At 46.9% G+C, this 26,439-nt stretch overlaps 4 protein-coding genes across 19 annotated transcripts in view; 1 reads left to right on the plus strand and 3 right to left on the minus strand.

Moving 5' to 3' along the window:
- The window catches only part of LOC109444706 (carbonic anhydrase 13), a 29,303-nt gene extending 26,331 nt beyond the window's left edge, over positions 1–2,972 (minus strand). Inside the window, exons 1-2 of one of the 3 annotated variants that reach the window (XM_074318782.1) lie at positions 2,774–2,972; positions 537–683 (exon numbers count right to left, since the gene is read on the minus strand). In XM_074318782.1, the coding sequence (XP_074174883.1) occupies positions 537–576 (40 nt within the window). In that variant the 5' untranslated portion in view covers positions 577–683; positions 2,774–2,972. Of the gene's footprint in view, positions 1–536; positions 2,243–2,773 lie in introns of those variants that run through there. The other 2 variants (XM_019726270.2, XM_019726267.2) reach the window with 2 other exon arrangements.
- A 201-nt stretch (positions 2,973–3,173) lies between these two features.
- On the plus strand, positions 3,174–10,783 carry RBIS (ribosomal biogenesis factor). 10 transcript variants are annotated; one of them, XR_012491706.1, is made up of 6 exons: positions 3,174–3,322; positions 5,138–5,254; positions 6,834–6,950; positions 7,243–7,354; positions 7,457–7,652; positions 10,274–10,783. XR_012491706.1 is itself a non-coding variant. In XM_019726276.2 (5 exons), the coding sequence occupies exons 2-4, from the start codon at positions 5,141–5,143 to the stop codon at positions 7,312–7,314; spliced, it is 303 nt and encodes a 100-aa protein (XP_019581835.2). In that variant the 5' UTR covers positions 3,174–3,322; positions 5,138–5,140; the 3' UTR covers positions 7,315–7,354; positions 7,439–7,651. The 10 variants fall into 10 exon arrangements, 8 of the variants coding, with proteins under 8 accessions (XP_019581835.2, XP_019581836.2, XP_019581837.2 ...); XR_012491705.1 differs by lacking the exon at positions 3,174–3,322 and adding an exon at positions 3,665–3,792 and having other exon boundaries at positions 7,439–7,652; XM_019726276.2 differs by lacking the exon at positions 10,274–10,783 and having other exon boundaries at positions 7,439–7,651.
- Positions 7,356–22,143, minus strand: E2F5 (E2F transcription factor 5). Its single transcript, XM_074318781.1, has 8 exons — positions 21,838–22,143; positions 15,605–15,714; positions 14,586–14,747; positions 13,318–13,364; positions 12,346–12,410; positions 10,998–11,265; positions 9,086–9,133; positions 7,356–8,091 (listed from the first exon to the last, which is right to left on the minus strand). Exons 1-8 carry the CDS (start codon positions 22,024–22,026, stop codon positions 7,982–7,984), a joined length of 999 nt encoding a protein of 332 aa, XP_074174882.1. The 5' UTR covers positions 22,027–22,143; the 3' UTR covers positions 7,356–7,981.
- Positions 22,144–24,330: 2,187 nt separating this feature from the next.
- Positions 24,331–26,439, minus strand: part of LRRCC1 (leucine rich repeat and coiled-coil centrosomal protein 1) — a 28,815-nt gene continuing 26,706 nt past the window's right edge. For all 5 annotated transcript variants that reach the window (XM_019726272.2, XM_074318778.1, XM_074318779.1 and 2 more), the window contains one exon: positions 24,331–25,016. In XM_019726272.2, coding sequence (XP_019581831.2) covers positions 24,894–25,016 — 123 coding nt within the window. In that variant the 3' untranslated portion in view covers positions 24,331–24,893. The remainder of the gene's footprint in view (positions 25,017–26,439) is intronic.

The raw sequence follows: 26,439 nt of genomic DNA on the forward strand, positions 1-26,439 counted from the left end.
TTATTGGGGGGCAGGATATTCACAGTTTAGGATTAAGAGACAAAAGATATGTAAAAACCAAACGCCATGTGCGGCCCCCAAGCTCCTACTTTGGGGAAAAAAGCTGGAATAGATGCTTTGGGATCAGTTGGAGAAATGTGGACAGACGCAGCATGTAGGTGATCTTAGTGAAGTGATGGTGACCTTTGTACGTGTGGTGACGTGCTGGGAAGATGAGGAGATGAACGCTGAAGCCATTGGGCGGCAGTACTGAAGGCCGTGATGGACCCTCAGATGTCTCAGTCAGCAACTGGGGCATTGAGTCGAGGGATGTTTCTGTGCTTGTGATGCTATCTTTACATTTTATTTTCTGTACATTTTACTTTTGTTTTTTCAAAAATTGGAGGGACAGAAATCATGCACTTTCTCAAATCAGTAAATCCTTTTACTCGCTAAATAACCCTTTATCACTATTTGTGGGTTTTCTCCTTAACAAGGAATCTCTGTCTCCATGTTCACAACCATCAAGTACAAACAAGTCAAAGATGAGCACTGACCAGAGAACACAGGAATTCTGACCAAAGATACGGAGCTCATGTCCACTTCTCCTGAACGAGTTCAATCCAGCTCGAGCTTCCTTTGTAGCAAAGCATGCTTCATGGGCTCTCCTCTCAATGCCTTAGACAGTGTGCTAAGAGCAGCATCTGTAAGTTATAACTCCAGCCATAAAAATACTAGTTTAGTAACATGTTAAGGAAGAATCGAAGTATGAATTGATACTGTTTTATTAGGGCACATGCACAGACTCTGTCTGAAAGGCACATTTCCCCAAGTCTTCTTAGAAAGTCTAAATGTCAACTCAACCCAAGTGGCTACTTTCACCTAATTTTCACTGGGCAGGAAACTGAGATGAACAAGATTTCCAGTTACCTAGCAAGGCAAGCCACACAAAGGGGACACAGCCCCAGTCTGCAGAGTCCCAAGTCCGAGGTGCTCTCCAGGTGAGCCCCACTTCCTTCATTCATCACGTCCTGTGATTTGTACAGCTGGGACTTACTAACCACAGGAATGTACCATTTGATAACTTGTGGAAAGTGTTGATTTTACAGAGCTGATACCATATGGGGTTGGATTGCTGTACCTTCCCATTCCTAAGGTTACCTTAAGGTGGGGGTTGCATAATGCAAACTGCCCAGACGAGATCGCCCCAGAGATTACACGAAGGCCGAAAGGGGCTGACCGACTTGCTCAATGCCCTGGATTGCAAGCCAGGAGGAGAATTCTCAGACCAAAATTGAAAGGCTAATTCCAGTGAATCACCTCTCAAGTCATGTCTCAGATTACAGCTTTCAGAAACCGGAGCCACACATTTTGTCCCTTATATTGTCAGATAAGAAGACATCACCAAAACCCTACGTTCCACATTTTTGTTCTGTTTACTCTGATCCCATTTTCTAATAATTTATCCAGCTTTTAAGGTGGCAAACATTTGTGAGGACTGAGTTCTCAGCATGTTAGGTTGTACTCGTCATAGTAATTCTTAGCAAAATTTCAGCACAACAGCATTCTTATAAGACAGCACTAAGAAGAGAGTCAAAAACTGGCGACTTTGGTCTGTGTAGACTCTGAACATAACAATTTCAACGGAAAAACAGAATCATTGTTGAGCTTTAGACAGACAGCTTGACTGTTTACTTATGAAGTACACTTGATAATTACAAAGCACAGCAGCCCTTCCTTTTTTTTTTGCTCTAAACACTGTTGAAGTTTGGGGTGTCAAATCCTAACATAGTAAAACACTGCCTCCTCCACCTTTGCCAAGTTTTAAACATGCACCTGCTAAATATTTCACAATTCCTGCAATTTTTAACCATTACTTGCATTTTAACCAAGCCTCATAAAAGATGTGAAAGGACGTCATGTACCCTTTGAATATTTTTATGGCCTTTGTGATATGTATTTGACCGTTCTTAACCTTCAGTGATTTCACACGCAAGCCCTCCTTTGTGACTGTCATTAGTTCAAGTTCAGAATGTCTAGGCATTTGGCCAGGGGATTACTCTGGATAAAACCTGCTTCCTTAAACTGAAAACATCTGTCAAGCACCTATCCCTTTAAGGAGCAGAGCTGCAGGCAGATAAACAAAAAGGGTTCCTTTAGGTATTTATCAGTCGTGCTCAAGATGATACAGCCTTACAGCCATTTTTGATGGACTGGCTACCATCCATTGCCTACTTTTTACACTTGAGGGACTGTCACTCAGCAAATGTTTATTTCACATGCGCTGGACACATACGTGACTGAATCAGGGACCCGGCCCCTGAAGGGTGTGTGGATTCGTTGAGAGACAAGCGAGCACACATGCAAGTCATCTGATGTTTGAATTACAGAAAATACAGACTGAACAGCTAAAGCCCGTGACCCACATCTTGCGGAAATGAGTCATTTTCCCTTCACTACAAAGGGTTAACCATCTGCATCCTCAACATAAAATGCCACGGAAACCTCTCAGGACTCCTACGTTTGCTTAAAACCTGGCTTTTCCTCTGAGCTCCACAGACTGAGCAGAGACACCTGTGCAAACCACGTTACAGCAGAGAGCCTCTGGGAAGAGCTGAGTCAGTTTTCTAGGAAACTGCAATGCACGCCCAGACACGCAACCGGAAGGCAAGCACGTTTTCCCTAAGTTTTCTCAGTTCCTTGACACTTGTCTGCCAACGTTCGTCCCTGTCCCTGCGCCCCTGCCACGCGGTCAGAACCTGCTTTGGAAGCAAGGAAAGGAACAACATTTCACCCTGAGAAAAACGTTTCAGCTCCTCGCCTGCTGGTCACCGTCGCGAGGTGCGAGGGCACAGCCGGAGCAGCGACCGAGGGCGACAGCTCGTCTCCCATCTTCCTGGGTGGATGACAAGGCGGCATCTCTAACAACCCCCGCTCCCTGGAGCCCTGCGGACCGCAAGCCCGCGCCAGCCAGGGATGCTGGGGGCGGGACTTCCCTGGTGGGCGGGGCGTCACTCGGTGGGCGGGGCGTCGCTGTGATTCGGGGACGGGCTCGGCCAGGAGTGGGTCCTGTGGGCGGGACTACGTTAGGGGGCGGAAACCGACTCGTGGGCGGAACTACGTTTATTACGACGTCCAGTGGGCGGGGTTCGTGTGTCTCCGAGCCGAGCTCTTGAATGGGACTCCGTCTTGTGGGCGGGGCTCTGCTCGGTGGGCGGAACCACGACATGGGTGAGGACGTTTAATTGGCTGCCTCCGCGGAACTTCCGGGATCCTGCGCGTGCAAGTGGCGTCACGAGCAGAAGCGGCTGCACGGGTTGTACCTACGTCGGCCTGGGGAGAGGTTAGTAGGACGTTTTGGGGGCTGGGGCCGGCCTGGCGGGCCTCGCGCCGCTGCGTTCTGGGCTCGGGGCTGCCGCTCGCTGCCTCCGGCCGCGCCCGGGACCAGGCTTCGGTCGAGTCTGTTTTCCTCCCAGTGTCCTCTGCCCCACTAGGGCATTGCCTTCTCCACGACCCTTCCTCGGGTCCCCACTCGCACGCTGCCCGCAACAGCTGTCACTCTGCGTCTCGTGTCGGTGCTTATGTCACGTGCGTGTAGCTATCACTCCTTTACCGCAGGTGGTAATTGATTCGTGAATAGGTGTGTGGCTGGGTTGTGATCACTGCTGGGAGGATTAGGTTATTTAATTAAAGCAGGGGTCCCGCGTCGGGGCAGAAAAGCGTTGCTCTCCGCTAAGTGGTCGCCAGAGGCTAGACATGGAGGGAGGATGTCGTTCCGCCAAGAGCTGCACTGTGAGCAGAGGGAGAAAGGAGGCAGGTGCCCGCCCAGAGCCGTGGGTGGCCGGGCTGGGGGTGGGGAGGGCGCGGGAGGTGGGACGGCGGTGCCCGCAGCGCACCCGGGCAAAGCGCGGTGCCCCCGAGTCGGGAAGCTGGGCAGGTTCGCCGCAAAGCACCGTGTGGGCTAAACCGGATTGCAGGCGGCTCGAGACAGGGTGGCGGTCTTTCTGAAAGGACTGGGTAGAAATCGCGTAGTCTTTGCCGACCAGTTGTAGCAGGAAAGCACCCAGAAAGTGCATAATGAAGTGGACACAGCTGTGTTCTAATAAAACTTTATTTACAAAGGCAGGCGCCTGACCTGATTTGGCCCATGGGTGTAGTGTGCCGCGTAGACCTAGGGACTGGAGCAGAAACCTGAGCCTGAACTGGGCAGCACTACGTCATGTGTTGTATTGCACTGGTATTTGTACCTGAGGTGCCACGTCACGTAACGGGGTCTAGCTCTGGATCTAGTTCTCCTGGCTTTGAATCCTGGCATTCCGTGATTACCAACAGTGTGACAGTGGGCTAATGAATTTATCTTTGCGTCAGTTTTTTTTTTAAATCTGTAAAATGGGGAGACAACAGTATCACACCAGTGTTGTTGTGATAGTAAATTAAGCACATAGGATGTTAGCATAGTGCTTGTACATATAGTGAAAGCTCAATAAATCCTAGCTATTGATATTTTAAAAACTTTTTCACATGCATCGTTAAAAACAAATTTGAGATGTGTCTAAGGTGCAATTTACAGGCTTAGTGCATGTTTAGCTACAGGACAAAGAGTATCTAAAGGTTCACACAGAGCTGATATGAAAGTTGTGAAGGTAACTTCAGGGAGGGGGAAAGTAGAAAGTAGGATTAAGGACTGATTTGGAGGAGGTACACACAGGAGAGAACGTGGGGCAAGGAAAAAAGAATGAAAAAGGAAGGAGACAGGAGTCAGTGCTAGTGTGTGACGGAACCGGAATGGCATGTGAACTAGCAGGATGGACGGTGATGGTTCCATTGTCAGCAGAGAGCTAGAAAAACAAGTGTGTTGATAATATTAATGGGTTCACCAGCAGAAGTTAATGTGGCGCTTCTGTGGACCAGGTGCTGGCGATGCATTAGAGTTAGAGCCCTACTCTGCACAGCAGAAAACCTAGGCGGGCCAAAGACATGGGGCAACTGGTCATACACGCAGCCACATTAAAAAGAATCAGCAGTTAGAAGTTCTTAGAAATTTCTTAGATTCACTTGGTATCTTTACTCTGAAAACTTGAATTGATGTACAGTTCATAAACCTGGGCAGCTTAACTTTCTTTCTTTCCCAGACCATGGCCTTTTCTTTCCTTCCCAGACCATGGCCAAGAACAAACGGAGAGGGCCCAAGTCCAGGAACGTGTTTCACATAGCCAGCCAAAAACACTTTAAGGTGAAAAGCAAAGCAAAACCAGTCACCACAAACCTTAAGAAGGTGAGTACTATTAGTGAAGCACTCTGACTTTCTATCTTACAGGCAAAGCGCAGTGGTGAAGCTGCTGGAAAACTGAATGCTATTACTTAAAACAGGTCCTTAGCCTTTTCTACAAAGGCAAGAGGATTTTAAACATTGGATTAAAAAAATGGAGAGAAGTAACATCCCTTTCTTGATCCAAATGTACAAAAAGAAAATTAACTGCAAATGTGTGAGGCTCCACATTACGAGTTTTATCGGTTTATCAGAGCACAAAAATCATAAAAAACATGGTAGGAGAACCAGTTCTTATCTCTGAAGTCAAATATATTCAAGAACCTCTCAACAGAGCCAGGACGTGGAATGTCAGGCAGCACCCATTTTTCTCCTCAGTACCTTATTTCTCTGAAAATGTGGAATGCAAACAAAAACCTGTGAAATGAAAATACAGTATTTTGTTTCGTAAATGCAAAATTTATAAAAGCGTTTATCTTCTTTGTTTTCACTTCAAAATAATTGGGAAATTTCTTCATCAAGGTTAAGTAGGTTCTTTAAGAAAATGTTTGGAAGTTTATGTAGCAGGTGGAGTCAGCTCTCCAAGACTTAGTAATGATCATCATCGTCCATAGACAAACAACGTTTTATTTTTCAGTTTGTGTCGCCTCAGTGATTGAGCAGTTTTATGACTTTGGAAAAGCCGTAAAGGGACTCAAACTAGGTGCTAGATGGGGGTGTGGGGTAAGTATTCCATGGAATTGTCTCCGAAGTTGACACTGAGTGATGAGGCGCTCGGAATGCAGAGCTGGAATGTGCTGGGAGCGGCCTGTTCCAGGCAGAGCCAGTGCGAAGGCCCCTGGGGTCCGGGCAGTGATGGCAGGAGGAGGAAGTGAAGTCCCAGCAGAGAGCACCTGAAGCCATCCCGAGGCCGTAGGATTAGACTTTTGTTGAAGCTACTGAGCAGTGACTCCAGGCATAAGAGAGGTCAGCGAGCTGAGGTTTGAGGTCTTGCACGAAAGAGCAAGTCCTCACGGTGTTGGCAGGTGACAGCGATGAGGAAAGGGCTGTCAGAACGTCCTGGTCGGGAGTGCACGGAGGCTGAGAGATTTGGAGGAGACATGGTTTGGGAGCAGCAGCGAGGAACAGGACCACCACCCCACGGCGTAGATGCAAGAGAGGGAGCTGCCTGGGGGGGGGGGGGGGGGCTGTTCTGAGATTGCCAGGGGCTGCCATCAAGGCAAGAAAGTCAAGGACGGGCGCAGAGAGGTACTGTTAGCGCAACACTAAAGGCATCGGACGCAGGTTGCTCGTCTCACAGGTATGATGGCTCTGTCTCCTAGAAAGACTGGTGCCCACTTCGGCCTCCATACCCGTCAAGTCAGCATATGGGGCGTGGCCACATGATTTTTAAGTTTTAAAAACCAGGACCTCTAGTCTAAAATGTCCGCATAAGACTACAAGAGTTACTGTGAATCATTCCCGCATATTGGTACGGTGACGTTGTTTTAGATTTCTAGGTTTAATAAGGTTCAATTAAGGTGGAATGTATTCTATCCTGAATGGCTATGCGATCGTGAATTACTGCTTTGTTTTTTTTTTCAAGATAAACATTGCGAATGATGACCAAGTTAAGAGAGTGAATAAAGCTTTTATAGATATCCAAAAGGAACTCGCACACTTCTCAAAAGGCCTTTCCCTTGAACCTCTGCAGAAACAGCTGGTGAGTAGAAATCCTTTCTTTCTGTTATGGGTAATGAATTAAACTCCAGCTTTTCAAAGCCTGTGAGTTGAGTGTCATTTTAGTACTTGCCTGTCTGCTGTACGTGGCTGTGCAGTGTGTACAGCAAGTTCAGTCATATTCAGACTCTAAAACACGGAGTCTAAAATCAGAATTTAATATTCTAGCTGCAAAGGGCTGACTGGAAGTTAAACTGGGTAATAGATCATCTTTGTCCCTGTTCACTATTGTTACTCGAGTTTCACAGACCCGTCTCATACTTTCCTCCCTCCAGATTCCTCAGCCGTGCCAGGAAAACGAAGCCGTTAATGTTGACGAGGCCACAAGGTTAATGGCTCAGTTGTAACACGCTGGTGACGCGTCAAGTCCCACGAAAGACCAATAAAGTAAATGTTTTATACAACTTTATTTTTAAAAATCTTGTTAATGTACAGGCATTGGCACATTTTAAAAACCAACTACATAAACAGGTCTTTCCTAAAATCAAGGAAAGTGGAATGTCAGAAGTCAACCGAATGTGAGCAACTTAAAGTGCGGAAACAGAAGGCACTTCACCAAGTGTTCACTGAGAGTTAACAGATCCTGTCCCCACCCGTCCCTGTGTACGTGGCAGTGAGCGGGTCTGCACTGGAGCAACACACACACATGGGCAGTTTCGTGGCAGTAAAAACGTAAGACAAGCAGGTGAGGCGTCCTTGGCCAACCGTTTTGTTTTTTGGCGACCTTAAGTCTATTTTAACTTTCCTCTCTAAGAGGAAAAATCAGAAGGATTCAGACTTGGAAAAATCCAGAATGCAATTACTTGGGAGTGGGGGTGGGAACTAAATCACTTTTTCCCCTTTGTTTTTATGGTTGAAATTTTGTGAAGTGAAAAAAGAAAGTACTAGGGAAGAACACTTCAGAATCAGTGAACTAAAAAGGTGTTACATTCATTATTTTAAATACTTAGGTTATTAAAAGTCTAAAATGTTACATAGTTAGAGGTAGATAACAGTCCCGGGTCTCCATGGAATCTAATAATTTAGTATCTGGACGTCAAAGAGATCACAAACTCCTTCATTATCATCTAAATTAAAGTTGTAGTCGTCTGCTGGGGTAGGAGAAAGCCGTAAGAGAGGAAACACTGCAAGCAAAACAAAGGTTCAATGTTAGCGATGGTTTCTCCATACGTGTAATGATGCTTAACATAAAACACCCTCCAGTATATCCATCCAGTTAAATTCTTCCTGTGTTACACAAGAACGAAAAAATACATGATAGGAAATGTAATGATCAAATTAATGACTTGTGTTGAGTGTATAATTTGAAAGACTTGTTTAAAAGACAATTTCTGCATTGACTATAGTGATTGCAGGTATTAGCTTGAGAAATAGAGGTTAAAAGTTTTATTGGCTGAACTTCTCACTGAAATACATGATTCAAAAACACAGGTCAAAGTACTTCCTCTGTTCTGCTATACAAGCCACTATGAAAAGAGTAGGAATTAGATGTATGTTGATAAATTTGTTGCTGGTCTCTGCTACTTCAGCAACCCAAGTGGTGACCGTACGGTTTGCTAACTGAACATCTGCCACTAGGTCCCGGCCATATCAGAAGCCAGGACTCTGAGCCCCAGAACTCACAGAAAGGTGAAGCTGGGGGAGATACTGTCAGAGCAGTCACAGTATTGCAGCTGCATTTCAGGTGCGATGATGACACAGCTAATGTTAGGGAGAGTTAAGTGACTTCACTCTGGCAACTGGAAAGTGGCCGTGGGGGTAATTTACAGAGCTGGGTTTTCAGATGACCTGTTGTTGACTTAGATTATTTTACTCTTCTTGGCCCAGTTCTTCAAGAGTGAAAAGAGCTAGTGTGCTAACAGCTTAGAAGTTTATTCTTCTGTGCGGGGCCAGTGCCCCCGTATGGGTTCTTCTCCCCCGAAATGCAGGTAAAGTAAAATGCTGCAGGAGGCCTATGATTTACTACAGTTACTAAAGGAGATTTTTTTTAAGAACTGTTATAGTACATTAAGCAGTTAAAAAGTATAGGTTCTTCAGTGTGTTCTGTGCCACTTACAATTCTAGAAAAGCACTGCTGATGTACAATGAAGGCAGTTAGTCAAATTTTAAACTACTCACCATCAGAAGACATTAACTCATCAATGATATCTCCACTAATAGATGCCGCTGGACACAGAAACGTGAGAAGGTTTTGTTACATTTCTGTTCATAGATTTTAACAGTAAAAGGCACTTCTATTTAAACACAGTTATATGTAAACATTAGCTTGGTTAACACAGTTATATGTAAACATTAGCTTGGTTAACAGTACACAGTTAAAGCCCTAGGATTTGTGGCCAGGTCGTTTTCACCAGCACCTGCTCTGTGCTTGGCGTTACTTTTCAGCTTCCAAAGGCAACATGCAGACCAACGCACACATCCTCCCAAAACTCCGCCCTTGGTTTTATGGTCAGTGGGACAGTTCTCTTAGTCCGCCAACCTTACACTTCCACCCGCGGTCCAGTCCTGGGAACTTCACCTCTGCGTCTCACACGTCAGGTGTTACTCAGGGTGCTGCCCCAGTATTTCTCACAGGTGTTCTTTGTTTCTCCTTCCAACCCCCTTTTCCTCACCCATCTTAGCCTTAATGTTCTCTCCGAAGCGCGTAACTGCAGACACCTAGCCGCCAGCCTCCGCGGCCTTGCCACCTGCTCCCCGGGCACCTTTCCCGTCGTGCAGCGCGTGTCACTGCCCGGCCACAAGCCCTCACTGGTGTCAGCTAAGCCCCAACTAGCCCGACATCCACTGCTCTCTCTAATGTGGCTCCAAATTCCTTCCCTTACTATTTCCAAATACAAAACCATATACAGAAACCTTTTTAGTGCTTAGAGGGGCCGATGTACTGAGTTAGACCACAGAGAGCTCTGCGCTGCACGCACCCCCTACATCAGCCTGGGCTGCTCGCTCGCTGCGTGTCCGCAGGGCCCCTGGGATGGAGTGCGTCCAGGGGCGCAGAGGCGGAAGGACAGGGGCGCAGGAGGTGCACGAGCCTCCGTGCACAGCTAGGCCTTGACAGTCTGTCTCTGCTGGTGTCAGCTCCCCGACATCCCGAATGGCAATGGGAAGCTGCACCACGACAGACATCTGCAGCGTGACTGTCACCACTGACCAGCCACCGCACAAGCCCTGCTATGGCACCAGGGAGGGGTCGCCAGGGACCCAGCGTGTGACCAGTGGGAAAGACGGGACAAGGACGCTTATACATCCAGGAGGTGGCCCTGACCCCGACGTCCGGTTTTCAGAGTTTGAGCTATTTTCACTCCACAGGGAAACTGAGATGGCCGCGCTCCCTAAACTGGAGCTGAGACTTGTCAACTCTATAAAACTCAGCTTTCCAAGTCAAAAGCAGAGCAACGAAGACTGAAGGAAGGGGAGGCAGGCGTCACCGGGTGACTGTCTAAAGGCTTAGCACACATCTCCGTGATCCGCCCTGCAGCTACGAAGAGGTAACCTTACGAAGTACACCTGGATAAAAAGCTGACGTGCAAATAGTGAACGTGGGGGGTGGGGGCAAAGGAACACACGTGGCTCGCTTCTGAAAATGGAACCTCAGGGAAAACGGTGCATCGGCCCCATTAAATCCTGTCCCCTTGCTCCACTCACGGTTCCACACATGGTCTTAACCACACGTTCTGCCGCCCCCGGTATGTTTCTGAATATACAGTCAGATTATGTGTGCCTGAAAACTACATACCTTAAGAAATCTGCAGCAATAAACATACTTAGATATATAATTACAATCACATAATATGCAACAATAAAGAATGTAAGAAGACAGATCTGTTTTTAACTTTTCCTTATCAAACCTATCCCAGGGCCGGGCACACAGAGACACTAAATGAACAAGTGTTCATTAAACTCAGCTTACTGTTTTGCCTCTGGTGTCAGATAACAGTCCCAGCACAACCACACATTCAGAACAGCTCCCCAGCTTGTTTACCACGGCTGCCACACTTCCCCCCTCGACTCTAAACCCAGGCTCAGGACCCACCTGCAGGTAAGTCTGTGGCTGCTGTCTGCTGCAGACTCTGGCTTCTTTCCGAGGCGTGCTGCTCAGGCAGACTCTGAGTGGCCGCGCTGGCCTTCTGTGGACTCAAGGGCGTGGAGGGCTGAGAGGAAGGCTGTGTGAGGTCGTCGGGTGGGGGCACAGGAAAAACCACAGGCTTGGACGAACTGGACTCTTTATTTATAAGCAGCACGTGGATGGGTCCCGAATGACTCTTTAGATTGATCTGGTATTTCTTTTGTCCATTCTGACCCTTTGAAGTTATTGGGTATAATAAGCAAATGAATAGACTAATATTAAAAATAAGGCAGAGCTACCAGAGACTAACTAAATCCACAGAAAATAAAGGCATTATGGCAAAACACAAGAGTAGAGACAAAGAGCAGTGTGGGATATTCAGGGCTCTAGCCACTTGCCCCTAAAAGTAAGCTCTTTTCAAATACTGATCGTGAAAAACTCAGTTGTAGAACCCTGGCAGCCGTCCATGTTTAATGCAACCAGACATGTGGGCACGTCCGTCACGCTGTCTCCATCTGTGTGGACCCGACCCAGGCATGGGTGTGGTCATCTCAACATGCCATCTTAAATGGCAACTATTTCACAAGTCAAAACTCCTCTACCCCATTCAGGAGGCACAAAGACAACTCATTTCTCCTACAGAGATTCCAGGGTCAAGTCCCTGCATTTCAGAAAGTTATTTGTACCCTAAGGCGTCAGAAGCCCATCATGCAATGCATAAGTACAAACTTCTACAGCAGCTGGGGGCAGGAGGTGGATGATAACAGCAATCTTTTCCTACCCCCCCTTTTTGGTTGGTATAGCTTTCAAATCAGTTTTAGGAACTCTGAATCCAACAACTACACTCATGAAACTTACACACGCACACGGCAGAGTCAAAAAGCCAGAATGTTTTTAAAAAGACCTAATTTAAAGCAAGACATTGTTGATAATTTAAATTGAGCTTTTTCCTCAGTCAGGACTGTCCTATCAGTTATACAGTCGAATTGATTTTTTAAGATTATGGACTATTATCATTGACTATATCGACCATTTTGACAACTACCCAAAATGAAAAGGAGCTAAATATTCCAAAAAAAGCCACTGTAGATTTCATATCCTCTAGCTCAAATTAAATCAAATAAAAAAAAGTAAAATATTCAATAATTCAGTTACAGCTGCAATTTTACCAAAGTACTGAATACACAATTTCAGTAATACTCTTCTCAAATGGACTCCTTGAAAGTGTTTACACACAATTAGCTCATTTCAGCTAAAGAAAATACATCTGTCCCTCTTGGACAGCAGACCCATTTTAACAGGTCACCACACATACCATTTCCGGAATAGGTACCTCCAGCTGTGTTCCCGAAGGTGCTTGAATGGCCAAAAGTGTATCACCTGGTCAAAATAATTAAGAAAGAAAGATTTTTAAATTTGAGAAAACACTACCAATCCTAGAACACAGTGGGCTCTGGAATCAGATGCTTGGGTTTGAACGCCAGGCTTGGTGATTGTGGCCTGTGGGTCTTACTTCTGTAAAATGGGGCACTATAACTAACTGCGTAGGTTTGTTCTGGAGATAAATAAAGTAAAAGATGTATTAGTAGATCTTAGAACAGGGTAAATACCCAGTGTTAGACTTGTTATTCTTATTAACACATTTAGCTCAAGTTAATTTTGCTTTCACTCAGTTTCATGTAATGTCTGAGATTCTCGAAACCGTTTAGCTTTAATTCAAAGAATACTGTTTACTTGACATATTTAAGCTACTTAAATGACTGGCGACACTAGAGGTCAGGTATGACGCATTGAAATCTTGAGCTGAAGTGAGCTATTGTAGCTTACTTGGGAAGCCATTTCCACAGCACTCTCTGCTGAAGGTGAACACTTCCCAAACCTTTTCGGAGAAGTAGGGCCCCAGGCACGCATGTCACCAACAGCCTCAGGGGATGAGTCAGAGTCCACTTGGCGAGGTGCCTGGTTGACTTTTCTGTATGTGCACCACACACCTTTTACTAGGTCACACAGAATTAAATATAAATGCGTACGCACAATTTCATGTTGTGCTACACATAATTACGGGAATGCAGCCCCAGTCTTTTAATTATTAACACGTTATATTGTTATCTCAAGGGGGGAACATGGAGCAGGGGACAGAACGGGGTTCTGCACGGCAGATGGAGACGAACTGTCCACATTCCTGAGAATAATGATGCAGGGCGAGTGCAGGGGGCTTCTGGGTCACTCTGTGCCCAACGCACTGATCAGAGGAGGGACGCAAGAAAAAATGTGTCGCGGTACTCACCATGAAAGCAATTGCAGATGTCCTCATGAGTCACATAGGAAAACGTACTGTCGTAAGAGTTAAAGAACGTGTATCAAGGCATTTCCAATGAGCTATTACATCTGAGGCCAAATAAGCAGTGACCAAATGCTTGGGGGAGGGGGGAGCGACTGTCACACATGGTTAGATAAAAAAGAAGTCTAGTCTGAAAAGGTCAAGACAATCAAATAAGGTCCCTCAGAGGGTCCATCCTGTGCTCTAAGAAGCCACTCTGATTTTTGTGATATCTGAGGTCCCTTGGGAGACAGATGTAAACACGTTTGTCAAGGAGACGGACTTTGAGGGGAAGGATCCTGATGGGGAAAAGGGTGCTACAGCATGTGAGCCTCCCCCACCCTGAGAACCATCCTGGCCATGTTTGGGGAACCGGGAGGGGCCGACTCTGGAGAGCCGCGCAGCAAGGCCCAAGGCCAGTTGGTTCACTGGTTTGACTCTTGGGGCTCCACAGGGCAGTCTGGAAACCCCGGGTCCCAACATTAGGGAGCTCTGATCCACGGCGAGGAAAGAACGATGAGACAGTGGCCTTGTGCACCAAAGACAACATGAACACTAGATCGTAGCCACTAATCAAAGCCCATGAGGGTGCAAGATAAGGTGCAGTTTACAAGTTCCCCAGGAGTACAGGTAAGTTCACAAATCGAGAGCATCACCAGAATCTAAGGAAACAGTGACTAAGAAACACGGAGTAGCTCACTTCTGTTTTTCCTCCCCCATATGATATGGTAGGTACCCCACCTGGGAACCCCACCTTCCAGTAAGTACCATCTTTGGGTTGCTATCAGGCAGAAAAGTGTCCAGGACTGATGACAGGCCCGTGATATTTCATTTTGAAACCAAAGTTCAAAACGTGGCGAGTTGCTGGAGTTTTATGACGTCAGAACACGGAACGCAGTGACGTGAGTGCACTCACGCACTGCACAGTGACCTGGAGTGGCCGCAGGGCCCTGAGCACGTGGGCTGGCACGTTACCGCCCATCAGGATGGGCTGGAAGTAGATGGACCTGCTTTTCTCAATGCACCACCTAACTTAAAAAGGGAACATTTGTAAATATTCATAGAAATGATTAGGAACGTATTATAAAATTAAAACGTTACATCCACTTGCAAAACTGAAATCTCTAAAAGCAGCAGAATCAGGTGCCCGGCCTGCAGCCTGCAGGAACGTGCCACGTAGACACACACCCTGCAGCTACCCGCCCGGGGCCGGCACCGCTTGTGTCAAAGGATACCTATTGCTGACGGAGGCGTCCATCACATTCCGGACGCTCTGCTGTAGCCACAGCTTGTGCTGGTCAAGCTCTCTTTCCTTCCGTTCCAGATCTTCAATTTCAGCTTTGAGGCATCTCAGTCTATCTATGACCTCTTTAGTGTTACAACCAGCACCTACACCTCTTCAAACAGAGGAGAATTAGTGCCCTGGGGTCAGGCCCAGCTTCATGTCACCTGATCTTCACAGTAACAGAAACCTTTACACGCTTCTAAAAACCAAGGATTCAAATGCTTAGAAAATTCCCACACCATACCTCTGAACAGTCCCGCTGACAAAACTTCTTGGCAAGAACAGTCAAATTACAAAAATTCTCGGTATGTTTTAGAGTGTTTTTTGTCACCTGGAAGGTCGGGCTGGTGACTGAGGCACCAAAACGAGGTCACAGCCAAAGAGTCACACCTGGGAGTCTCACAGGCAGACCGAGATGCAGGTAAAATAAATTATAACCTTTCAATATTTTGGTGGGATTTTGGCGACAAAAAGAGAAAAAACTCAGGCCAAAGGGGACAAATGCAAAGAATAGACAGTATCTGTCACATTCAAACACACAGCCATACAACAGTTACCAAACGACAGCATGCATTTCAATCAACTATGATGTGGGAAGTACATTAAGACGTAGTTCCTGTTCTCAAGTTTATATTAGTTAATCGGCAGATAAACAGAGAGGGGTTACAGAGGGGTTAATAATACAAAGCAGGGTGCAGGGTGTGCCACATGAGTGGCTTGAGGGAGAACATAAGTTTTGCATTTTAAGAGTGTCAATTAAATGGCAGAGAGAGCAAACGACTGAAGGCAGCAGTGACATCTAGGGACCTACACAGAAGCCCAGAGGCAGGTCCAGGGAAAAGTGACTCCAGTGGGGGCTGAAACAGAGGACTTGGGAGAGATATGAATACAAAGCAGAAAGGTCAGAATTCACAGAGCACTGGGGAGAAAAATAAAGGATTCAGAAGAGAGTCCTGGTTTGTAACTTACTTCCATTGGATACTGTTTTTTGACTTTTTTTCAATCAAGTCAATTCCTTCCAAGACATTGGTGATATCATAAATTCTTCTCTTTTGCCGCACAGCCAAAGTGTCTGCAGCCTGTTTTAAACAAGGGTGGGGTGGGGGAGAACAAAGAACAGTGGACTAGATTACAATTCATATGTGAAAGCCAAAAAGGGCTGGTGATGAAGTTCACAGCATGAGAACCCACCCCAAATCTGGCCCAGTCAGCTGCTGGGGAACAATAGCTGGGTACATTCAAAGCAGCTCTCAAACCCTGCGAATACCAAAGAAATTATTCCAGCTAAACGCCAGCAGATGTTGGGACGCAAAAAAAATGAAGAGGTCACGACACATAGCAGCTCCCCCGCACCCCCCCCCACACACACACTAAGAATACTTCATGTCACCTTCTGGACTAACCCTGGCGGGGGCCGTGAATCACTTGCCCATGTCACTTCCCATCTAATGTCTCTGTTTATTAAGTCTTGTCTAAAGACCACGCCTTAATTCTCTTCTGAAATGTTGAAAATTATATATCAGCGATTTCTGAATAATTAAGTCAAGACAGCTGGGGAGAAATTCTGAATTATACACCCAGTGTCCCACGTTGAAATACACTACCTGCACTTTTTAAACTCGCAATGAACATGACGAATGGATCACGCCGACCCACCCACGGCATCAAATCCACAGGAACGCCAGCGAGGAGGGGGTGCTGGCCAACGGCCTGCAGGAGCGCGGTCGCCTCATTCACATGAGGTAAGATCCACAAAGACACTTCAAGTCACCGTCTGAGTGAATGCAGGAATGCTGCACAGTCCCTCTAACTGGTTCCCGCTCCCATGTCTGACATTTGTTCCCCACTAGAACAAACAGAGCCTCAGCAAACAGGGCACCCGAAGGCTCTCCTTCAGAGGGGATGAGACCACAGAAGCCACATCGTACGATTCCGGGCCACCACGAGAAAGCACCTTTACGTCCTCACTGACTAGCTGCTGAGATTACTTAACAGCATTTAGCTTCACATCAGTGGTGACCAGCCATCCCGGGGCATCACTACCTCATTGATTCTGGACCCGCCTGCCACAGGGGCAAGTGCGACCAACAGCTACTGCTCACCTCACTGCACTGGGCAGGCACCTGAAGTGAAATGTCGGTTCCAGCATCCAAAAATACCGGGTGACTACTGGGCAGTCACTCGATTGTTAGGAAGGGGACCTGTGCCTCAGAGGCGGACCGGAGAGTAAGTGGCATGTGGCAGAGAGAAGGAAGACACGGAAAGTGAGGCCACGTCTGAGAGAAGGGACAACGGCTAAAGAGACGGCTGGAGGCGGGCAGGGGGTGACCTGGCCACGCCGAGGGCCGGACACGGGCAAGGCCAGCAGCGTGCCGGGCGGTGCAGACGCGGTCGCAGACAGGCAGGGGAGGGCCAAGGCATCTCCTTCTGCTTTTTATTTTCTCCTCAGTGGGCGTGGGGGGCAGTGAAGGGACAGGGGGTGTACTTGGCGGAGAGGAGAGGAGGACTGTGAGGGTCTCCTCCAGGACAGCGGGAGGAAGCACTGGACCCCAGGCCGGTCCTTTGCAGGGGCAGGCAGCGCACAGAGGGCACGTCCTCACCGCACGCTGCCACAGCGGCTGGTGAATAAAACACACATGCAGACGCATCAAGTTTACGGGAAAAGGTTCTATTTGCTGTTAGAGGCCTTGCCCTATACAGCCATAAAGGAAACCTCTAACGGTACCACACCAGCTCAGCTGTTCAGGAAAACTAAAGCACAGCTCGCCCCAGAACACATCTTCCTCTTCTAGCAACACGTCACCATTGATGAGCAACGTGATGAGTACAGGGAACAAAGTGAAGGTGGGCAGGACAAACCAGGAGCGCTGAGAGGGCGCATACCCGGGCTGCCGCGGGCGGGCTTTCCTGACTGTCCTGGCCCCCACCCGGCACTTGAACAAGTGCGTGTGAGCTCCGGGAGGAAGCGGCGGCCGTGAGCTTTGTTTGGTTAGGATTAGTTGCAGCCCTTTGCTCATGGATGGTCTTTGATGGGGCATGAGGCTGCACAGAACGTGGGAACACCACCTCCCAGGTTTTCCACATGCACAGCGGCTCCCTGCCTCTCTACCAGGACCCCCTGCTCTTAGGGTTTGAACTGCTGGGCTTCAGAAACCAACTCGCCTGCATCCCAAACCAGTGTGCAAGAGCACCACACATTGATCCATAAGTTACAAACACACACACACATACAGTGACGGGTCCTGAGATTAAGATAGAAGGACCCCAAGTGACATAGGAAGATTGCCTGTGAAATAGTGGGAACTAAAAAGAGCAGCATGAACCCACTTTCCACTGTGCCCCTGACATGCTCTGTCTATCTGTCTCACGGGAAGGTTTACACTAATTTTAGCTCATTTCAAACACTGTTAAAGATAATTAAAATGTAGAATGCTTGATGTCAACCCACAGCTCAGAACCTTTCATTAGGCAGTAACGGGGCAGCTAACTGTGTTGTCGGGTCTCCCACAAACGTCACCTAATTGAACGCTCCCTGCCGCTTTGGAAAGTCAGTGTCCTTCTTCCGGTTTCATAGGAAACAGAGTCAGAAAGCTAATGAAGAATGAGGTGTAATTTGGGATTAATTACATAGTCATGAAATAAATTTGTGGCAAAACATTTTCAAATGTGTTTCTGTTAACTTCAAAAGTTTAAACAAATGGGTCAAAAGTTCCCAAGGATATACTGCACTGCAAAAGCTATTCAAGTACTAGTGGTCCAAAGGTGGTTTCATCAAGAGCGTATAAAATGATCTGAAAAGCAATCTTCATTTCCATTTATTTACTGATTAAAAAACAATAAACAGTAACCAAAACATTATATATACAGGGTCCAACAATTAAGTTTGCAAACTCATCCTAGTGAAAGTGCTACAGACCTCATTGCTGAATATCATACGGTCACCTTCAAAGTACTCCCCTTGGGGAGCTATGCACCAATGCCAGTGCCTGGTCCACCCTTCAAAGCAATTTTGGAACTCTTTTTCTGGAATGGCCAACAGAACTGTCATTGTATTACCCTTGATGTCCTGAATGTCATCAAAATGTCTTTCTTCCAATATTTCCTTTCTCTTCGGGTAAAAAAATAAGTCGTTGGGGGCCAGATCAGGTGAGTAGGGAGAGTGTTCCAATGCAGTTATTTGTTTACTGGCTAAAAAGTCCCTCACAGACAGTGCCCTGTGAGCTGGTGCATTGTCGTGATGCAAGAGCCATGAATTGTTGGCAAAAAATTCAGGTTGTTTTCATCTAACTTTTTCATGCATCCTTTCCAGCACTTCCAAATAGTAAACTTGGTTAATTGTCCAGTTGGTACAAATTCATAATGAATAATCCCTCTGATATCAAAAAAGGTTAGCAACATGCTTGCAACGAGTTCGCGAACTTAATTGTCAGACATCGTATGTCTAAGGCTTTGGGACTGTGGCTGACAAGCTGTAGAACAAGGTTTAAAAAATGAAAGCCCCACAGGGCAGAGATAAAGTGTACTAAGAGGTTCAAACAAGAGAGATTACCTAAGGTGGGGGCCAAGGGGAAACAGTGCTTGCATTGGGGCTGGAGAGGACATTGAAGCAGCAAGGAAATTAAAAACCAAGGAATAAATAACTTACTTCAAGGATACAAAGGAAGCAGCATGTAAGTGCTTTAATTCCCACTCAGCATTCTGCCCCAAAGTTCTCTACCCTAAAAACACCTCCACGCTTTCACTGCCCCAAACTATACTCAGTATGTCTGCAATGCACAGGCTTTCTATTTGTTCTAGTTTTGATTTTTTGATTTTTAATAAACTCTGCATAAGCTTTTAAAATGGAACTTCACTTTTATTGTCTTACTCAAGAAATGCATCACTACGATACAGCCATTATGTTCGTATATAATACGAATATGTAGCATTTATATATAATATATAGAATAAATAGCATTTATGTGGTCTTGGATATTTTATGGATTTCCAAGACATTTGGATGTGAAGGCTGATATAATTTTTTATATTCATGATATTCACAAAAGTGATGTTCCATTAACTGCTTCTTAAAATATATCAAGTGTATAACTCAAAAGTATCAATAACTTATGCTGAAATAACCTCCCCCCCCCAAGTAGGAATATAAGAAACAATATGATTTGATAATTTCACATTAGAGGAAATTGTAATTGTCAGGGTTAGTCCATCCTCAACATGTAATGGCAAGTGTCAGAACAACCTTTTACTATGCTACACCAGAAGAAACATCATTGGAAAGATTTCAATGTAAGACTTTTACATAAGATTTTATATGTATATATGCAAATACATGAAAAGTATATGTAAATAAGAAAACATTGTTTTCCACATATACGTGAAAAAGAATGATAAACTGTCCTCTAGGGGTAAAACATCATTAATATAATGACATAATATTATCGCAGACACCTCTGCACTTTTAGGAAAGTTCCAGGATGAATGAGTCAATGCGGAGAGGAAATAGGAAACCGACTTCCTGCGCAGGGCCCATGACTTCCCACAGATGACACAGGAAGCCAAAGGACATAAGGGCACAGGGCGCGGTACTCCAGGCAGGTGAGGGTGAAGCCCTCCGAGCCAGCCCTCAGGGTTCAGTTCTATCTGGAAAACCCCAAACTTGCCTGATTGCTTTTACTGAAGTCACAGGCGAAGGTCGGATTTCTAGGTTTTGAATCATGGTTTGCAAGCTGTGTGTGGAACACCCTTTCTCTGATGACCTCATGACTTCCTGGCATTCCTTAAACAGAATCCATTTTGGCTCAAGACGGTTTAAATACTATCTGTATGTGCTATACAGCAGCTTAGGGAGGGAGGAAGGGGCTGTGGGGAGAAGCAGAGAACAAGGAATTTCCAAAGGTGGGGGAAATACCAGGGATAACACTTCGAAAAGAAGATCATAGACTCCACTTCCCTGAATGCAAAACAGGCGGCTCATGCCTCATTTGTATCAAGCAGGACAATTCAGGCAACTCAGCATCACTTACTCCGCACCTCCTACGTCCAGGACTAGGAGTGGGCCTTCAAGGCCCCCAGCCCTGGGCGGGTCCGAGGCCCTGCGCTCAGGGGGGTGCAGGATGCTTCGGGCTCTGCAGACCCAGCCCAGGTGGCTGCAGCCAGTCTGCAGCCAGGCAGGGTCCTGCGACCACCCCCAGCGGAGGCCCAGGTTCAGGGGCACGGCCCGTCCGGGGGGCGTGTGCAGTGATTACGCCCTCCTCCGCACTTTTGTTCTTTGGCTGGTTTTTAAAGCTTGGGTTCTTACAGAAACTTGGTGCGCCACTTGACTTGATTCAAGTGACCGACCACCCTGGGTTCCTGGGCGCTGTGCATCTTTCCGACTCCTGCCTGAAACCGCCAAGTCACTTTGTGGACGTAACAGCAGCCCCTGCACTGGAGCCAAAGGCGAAGCGCGCGCGCAGGGAGCCTGGGGAGCCACGGAGCTGGACAGCTTGCGGGCGCGCCCACGGCCTCGCGTGAACGTGACAAAACGCGCTCTTTGCGTGGGACGGCAAACCTGCATCAGGTGCCAAATGCAGCCCCACCGAATAGCCCCTCGCGACCACCGGAACGACGACAAGTGGGCGAGGAAGGGGTTTTGCTGCTACTGGCGCTTTAGCGCGGAGGGGCTGCCGAGCCCAGGCGTCCCCGTGCTTCCTGCGAAGCAGGCGGATCCGCCGCTGCTGTTTAGTCTTTCGGCAGCGGGACACGCCGTTCCCCGGCGCAGGCCCCGGGCCCCGCCAGCCCCGACCCGAGGGCCCGCGGCGCGCGGCCTTTGTGGAGCGCGGCGTCCGCCGGCCCAGCGGTCACGCGGCGGGGCGGCGCCCGGCCCCGCGTCCTCCCTGCCCGGCCCCGCGTCCGGCCCCGCGTCCTCCCCGCCCGGCCCCGCGTCCTCCCGCGCCCGGCCCCGCGTCCTCCCGGCGCCGGGCCCCGCGTCCTCCCCGCGCCCGGCCCCGCGTCCTCCCGGCGCCCGGCCCCGCGTCCTCCCGGCGCCCGGCCCCGCGTCCTCCCGGCGCCCGGCCCCGCGTCCTCCCGCGCCCGGCCCCGCGTCCTCCCGGCGCCCGGCCCCGCGTCCTCCCCGCGCCCGGCCCCGCGTCCTCCCGGCGCCCGGCCCCGCGTCCTCCCCGCCCGGCCCCGCGTCCTCCCCGCGCCCGGCCGCTCGCGCTCACCGCCTTGAGGTCCAGCACGCCGTCCTTGGCCTCCTGCAGCAGCGACACGAACTTGCTGGTGAGCAGCCCCAGGCTCTTCTCGTGCCGGCTGCTGCCGCCCGCCGGGCCCCCGAGCTGCGCCGGCCGCGGGCCCTGAGCCTGGCCCGGCGGCGCCGGCTGCCCGGAGCTCGCGGACTCGGCCGCCGCCATCGCCCCGAGTCCGGCCCGCAGCCGACCGACGCCGCGGCTTCGCCGAGCCCGAGCGCCGACGAGCCCGCGGCGGGACGCGGGACACGGCGACGCCGGCGGGGACCGGAGTTTAAATGGCAGGAAGTGACGCCGCGGCCGCCGTTGCCGGGAGACGCGTTTCCCGCGGGAGGGGCGCCGCCTGCGGCCCCGGCGGCCCCGCGGCCTCCCCGGCTGGCTCCCTGCTCGGTCCCCTTGGCCTGTGTGCCCACCATGGTGCCAGTGTCTTCATGGCTGGTTTCTGCAGGCTTTGAAATCAGGGGTGTGGGCTGCCCAACTTCCTTTTTCTTTTTCAATATTGTTTTGGCTGCTTTAGGTCCCTGGAGTTTCTTTATGAATTGTAGGATCACCTGGTCAACTTCCACAGACCAGCTGGCTGGGATTTTTATAGGGGCTGCATTTAATAGATGAATTCGGGGACAATGACCATCTTAACAATAGTGTCTTTCAATCCATGGATATTAGGTCTTTTTGCTTTCTTTCTATGTCTTGTAGTTGTCAGAGTGTAAGATCCGCACTGCTTTTGTTAACTTTAACCCAAGAATTTTACTTTTTGATGCTGCTGCCGTGGATTGTTTTTAAAGCCGTAGGTGTAATTCACATGTAAGAGATGCACATTTAACTTACATGAGTTGATGAGGGGGCCTGAGTACACTCCCAGGAGGTCACCATCAAGGCCATAAGCATTCCCATCACCTCGTTCCCTCCCGGCCCCATTGCGTCCCTGCCCCTAGTCCTGATTTCAGTAATCTGAGCTTTCATGGTGGGTCCAGCTCAAGGTTGAATTTCATCTCTGCTGCTCAGCTGGTGGGGATGAGAGGCTGTGGCCTGCCCACCCCGAGGAGGCTGGAGGCGGAGGGGAATGGAGGAGAGGGAACGGACTTATCTTCCCGGCCACAGCCATTCATCCTGGGCTTCCCATCCGCTGACCTGGAGGCAAGGGGGACCCGGCCATGGCTTAGTGCCACAGGCTGTTGCTACTGAGACTGAGTGCACTTGGAACAAATGAAGAAACACTGAGTAAATGTTTCATTTGCTCAATGTTCTCGGGCCGAATCTCAGAGACTTGACTGGGTGTTCTGAAATCCTTTTTGCCGGTTGTGGTGGCTTTGGCAGGAGACAGGTCCACAGTTCTTGTGCTGCCTGCCATTCCAGAAGTGGGGCCACCTCTGACGTTCTAACTATACTATTGGGGTGTTTTCCTAGTGGCTGTTCTAGGGACTATAATGTGCACTTTGTCAGTCTCCCTTAGCTTAGTGTTAACTTAATTTGGTAACATAAGCTACTAGGCTATAGCTGTTACTTCCTTCCCCCAACTTTCTACTTTTGTCACACATTACATCCATCTATATACACTGTGAATTCAAGTGTTATCATTGCTTTGTCTCTTACAATAGAAGACACATATATTCCTAGTCTCATATAAAAACGTACCATCTGTTTCCAGTGAATTTGAGTGATTGGTGTCATTTCCTTTCAGCCTCTAGGACTGTCTCTGAACCTTTTTCAGATAGCTGGCTAGCAGTAAGCTTTCTGTCTTTGTCTGGGAATGCCTTTACTTTGAAGGGTAGTTTTGCTGGATATAGAATCCTTGAGTGACAGCTCCTTTTCTTCCCAGACTTCAAATATGTCATCCACTGCCTCTGGGCGCCATTGTTTCTGATTTGAAGTCAACTTAATTATATTGCTCCTCTATGAGATAAGCCCTATTTTCTTGTTGCTTTCAAGATTTTCCCAACAGTTTGACTGTAAAATGTCTAGGTGTCGTTCTCGTTTTTTATCCTGGGTTTTACTGAAGTTGTTGGATCTGTAGGTTCTTTTTCATCAAATTTCGCAAGTATTCAGCTATTATTTTTCCATATATATACATATATATATCTTATGTCCCCCTCCTCCATCACACGTATTGGTATGCTCAATGCTCTCCAGCAGATTTCAGTATGAAGCTTGCCTATTATGAAATGCAGCCCTCATTTAGAAGCATTTACATTTTTCCTGATTCCATTTAATTTTTAAAACTTAGTTCACTGGCTATTAGTTAAAACCATGGTATTATATTCTTTTAGAAACGAGAATAGTATTTGTTTTTGTTCTGCATACATGGGAACATAAGAGATGACAAAAGTGAAATAGTAATAAATGACCTGATATGAAAGAAAACTGTTGCCAGTTGCAAGTAAGAATTCTCTATACATATAGTGATTAAAAAGGAAAATGAAAAGAGGATGAAACAGCACTGTTCCTCTTGAGGAACATACGATGTTTACATAACTTTAAATGTAATCTTTAATGAAGTCGTATGCTTTATAAAAAAGGGCCATTATAAGTGGGGTGGAGATGGCTACATATGCTTTCTTAAGAATGCCCCATCTCTTATCATACAGATTTCAAATACTTTCTGGCTATACTTATGAGCATTTTAAAAGAATGGAGCTACATCAACTAAAGGACAACCAATAAACATAATTAGTTCTTCATCAAGACAATAACAACAATCATTAAAATACTTTCCCCACTATAGTCAAATGCTAAATTTTCATTTACATATTCATAGGCAAATGTGTAATTACCAAACAATGTATAGCACAGAAACAAGAAAGTGTCTTAAGTCTAGTTATTTTGATAGGTTTTTCTAATACACATAATTATCAACAATTTATTATAAAAACCTACATATACAATTACTTTATCAAAAGTCTTTTAAATATAATTAGAATGAAATGTGTACAAAGAGACATTTCAAAGTCGTAGCAGTTACTACTATTACAATATTTAATCATTTTTACAATAGGTCTGCTGGTCCATTTCAATTAAATTCGTTCTTAGAACCATCACATATCTTGCTGAATTTCATTTAGAGCAAAAGCAAGTTGCTTAATTTTTGTTTCCATTGCTTTTTTGTTCTTACATGTTTCTTGCAGAAGTCCACGCATTTCTTCTTCAACTTGATAAACCTAAATCAACATGTAAATTTTAGACTTAAATTTCTTAAATAAAATTATTTTAAAAATGCATTTTGAAAGAGTCAAAAATTTATTCTTATGCGATTTGTAATTTCTGACATTTATTTAAAGCAAAGAAGTTAGTAAAGTGTCACCTATTCAAGCGCTAATTGGGAAAACATCGTTTCTGCTGTATACAAAGTACTTACATGCATATGATTTGTTTCTTTCTTAAAGGTAATTGTGGTGAACACATGGCAATTCATTTAAACTGTTTAGAGCTCAAAAAATCTGGTCAGGGCTGCGCCGCTTCTCAGGAGCACATGTGGACAGAAACCGTCTTCTGACTTCAGCCTTCTACTGTCCTGTGCTGCCGTGAGTTCACCTTCAGCACCAGGCGCTTCCAGACTGGAGATGCCCTCGCTTCCCAAAGGGACCCTTTACTAGAGCCCCCTACTGCATTTCTCAAGTTGCTGCTGGTGGTTGTACTGTGTTTTCCCGAAAATAAGACCTAGCCAGACAATAAGCTCTATTGCGCCTCTTGGAGCAGAAATTAATATAAGACCTGGTCTTATTCTATTATAAGACCAGGTATAATATAATATAGTAATATAATATAGCAATATAATATAACGAATATAATAATATAATACCGGGTCTTATATTAATTTTTGCTCCAAAAGATGCACTAAAGCTGATGGTCCGGCTAGGTCTTATTTTCGGGGAGACACGGTACATTACCATCTTTTTGAGAGATCATTTCATCATTGACTGCTAGTCCAGGATTCTGTGTCTGATGTTAACTTCTGCTTGAAACTGTCCTACGATACAGCACTCCTGACAGTGCTGTCAAACCATCTCTTTGGTTACTTCCCTCTTCCCAATCTCTGAGACAGGTTTCCTAATCTTTCTCCCTCAGAAAGCTAACATTACTCCGAATGTAGACTGTTGTCTCTGTGTTATGCCTGTTTTTTTCTTGACCATATTTAAGCTCTGATGCCATTTCTCTAACTCCCGACAGATATTACATCACATAGGCAGGAGTTTCAAAACTGAACTCAGGATTTCCTTTCAGCTAAGGGCCTAATCGTATACTTTATTTAGTAGTACCTGATGGACTCTGGAAAAAAACTCGGAAGATTTTAAATAAAACAACTGAAACATCTGTGGACCTGAAATAAAGAACTGAATTTTGAACAAGTTATACTTCCTTATTCTTTGTAATTATTTCCACTGCCCTTATCCGTCTTTCTCCTGAGGGTAATCAAACGACCTTGATTATAATCACATGGAGTATTACTTTCCCTTTATGTTGCTGAGCTCTTCCAGCTGATTCTGAATCTCCAGTCTTAAAGATAACAGTGGTCCCCCCCTGACCTGCAGGGGACACATTCCAAGACCCCCAGTGGAGGCCTGAAACTGCGGTGGTACCAAG

Source organism: Rhinolophus sinicus, linkage group LG14 (assembly GCF_036562045.2).
Source record: "Rhinolophus sinicus isolate RSC01 linkage group LG14, ASM3656204v1, whole genome shotgun sequence".
In the NCBI taxonomy this organism is placed as follows: Eukaryota; Metazoa; Chordata; class Mammalia; order Chiroptera; family Rhinolophidae; genus Rhinolophus; species Rhinolophus sinicus.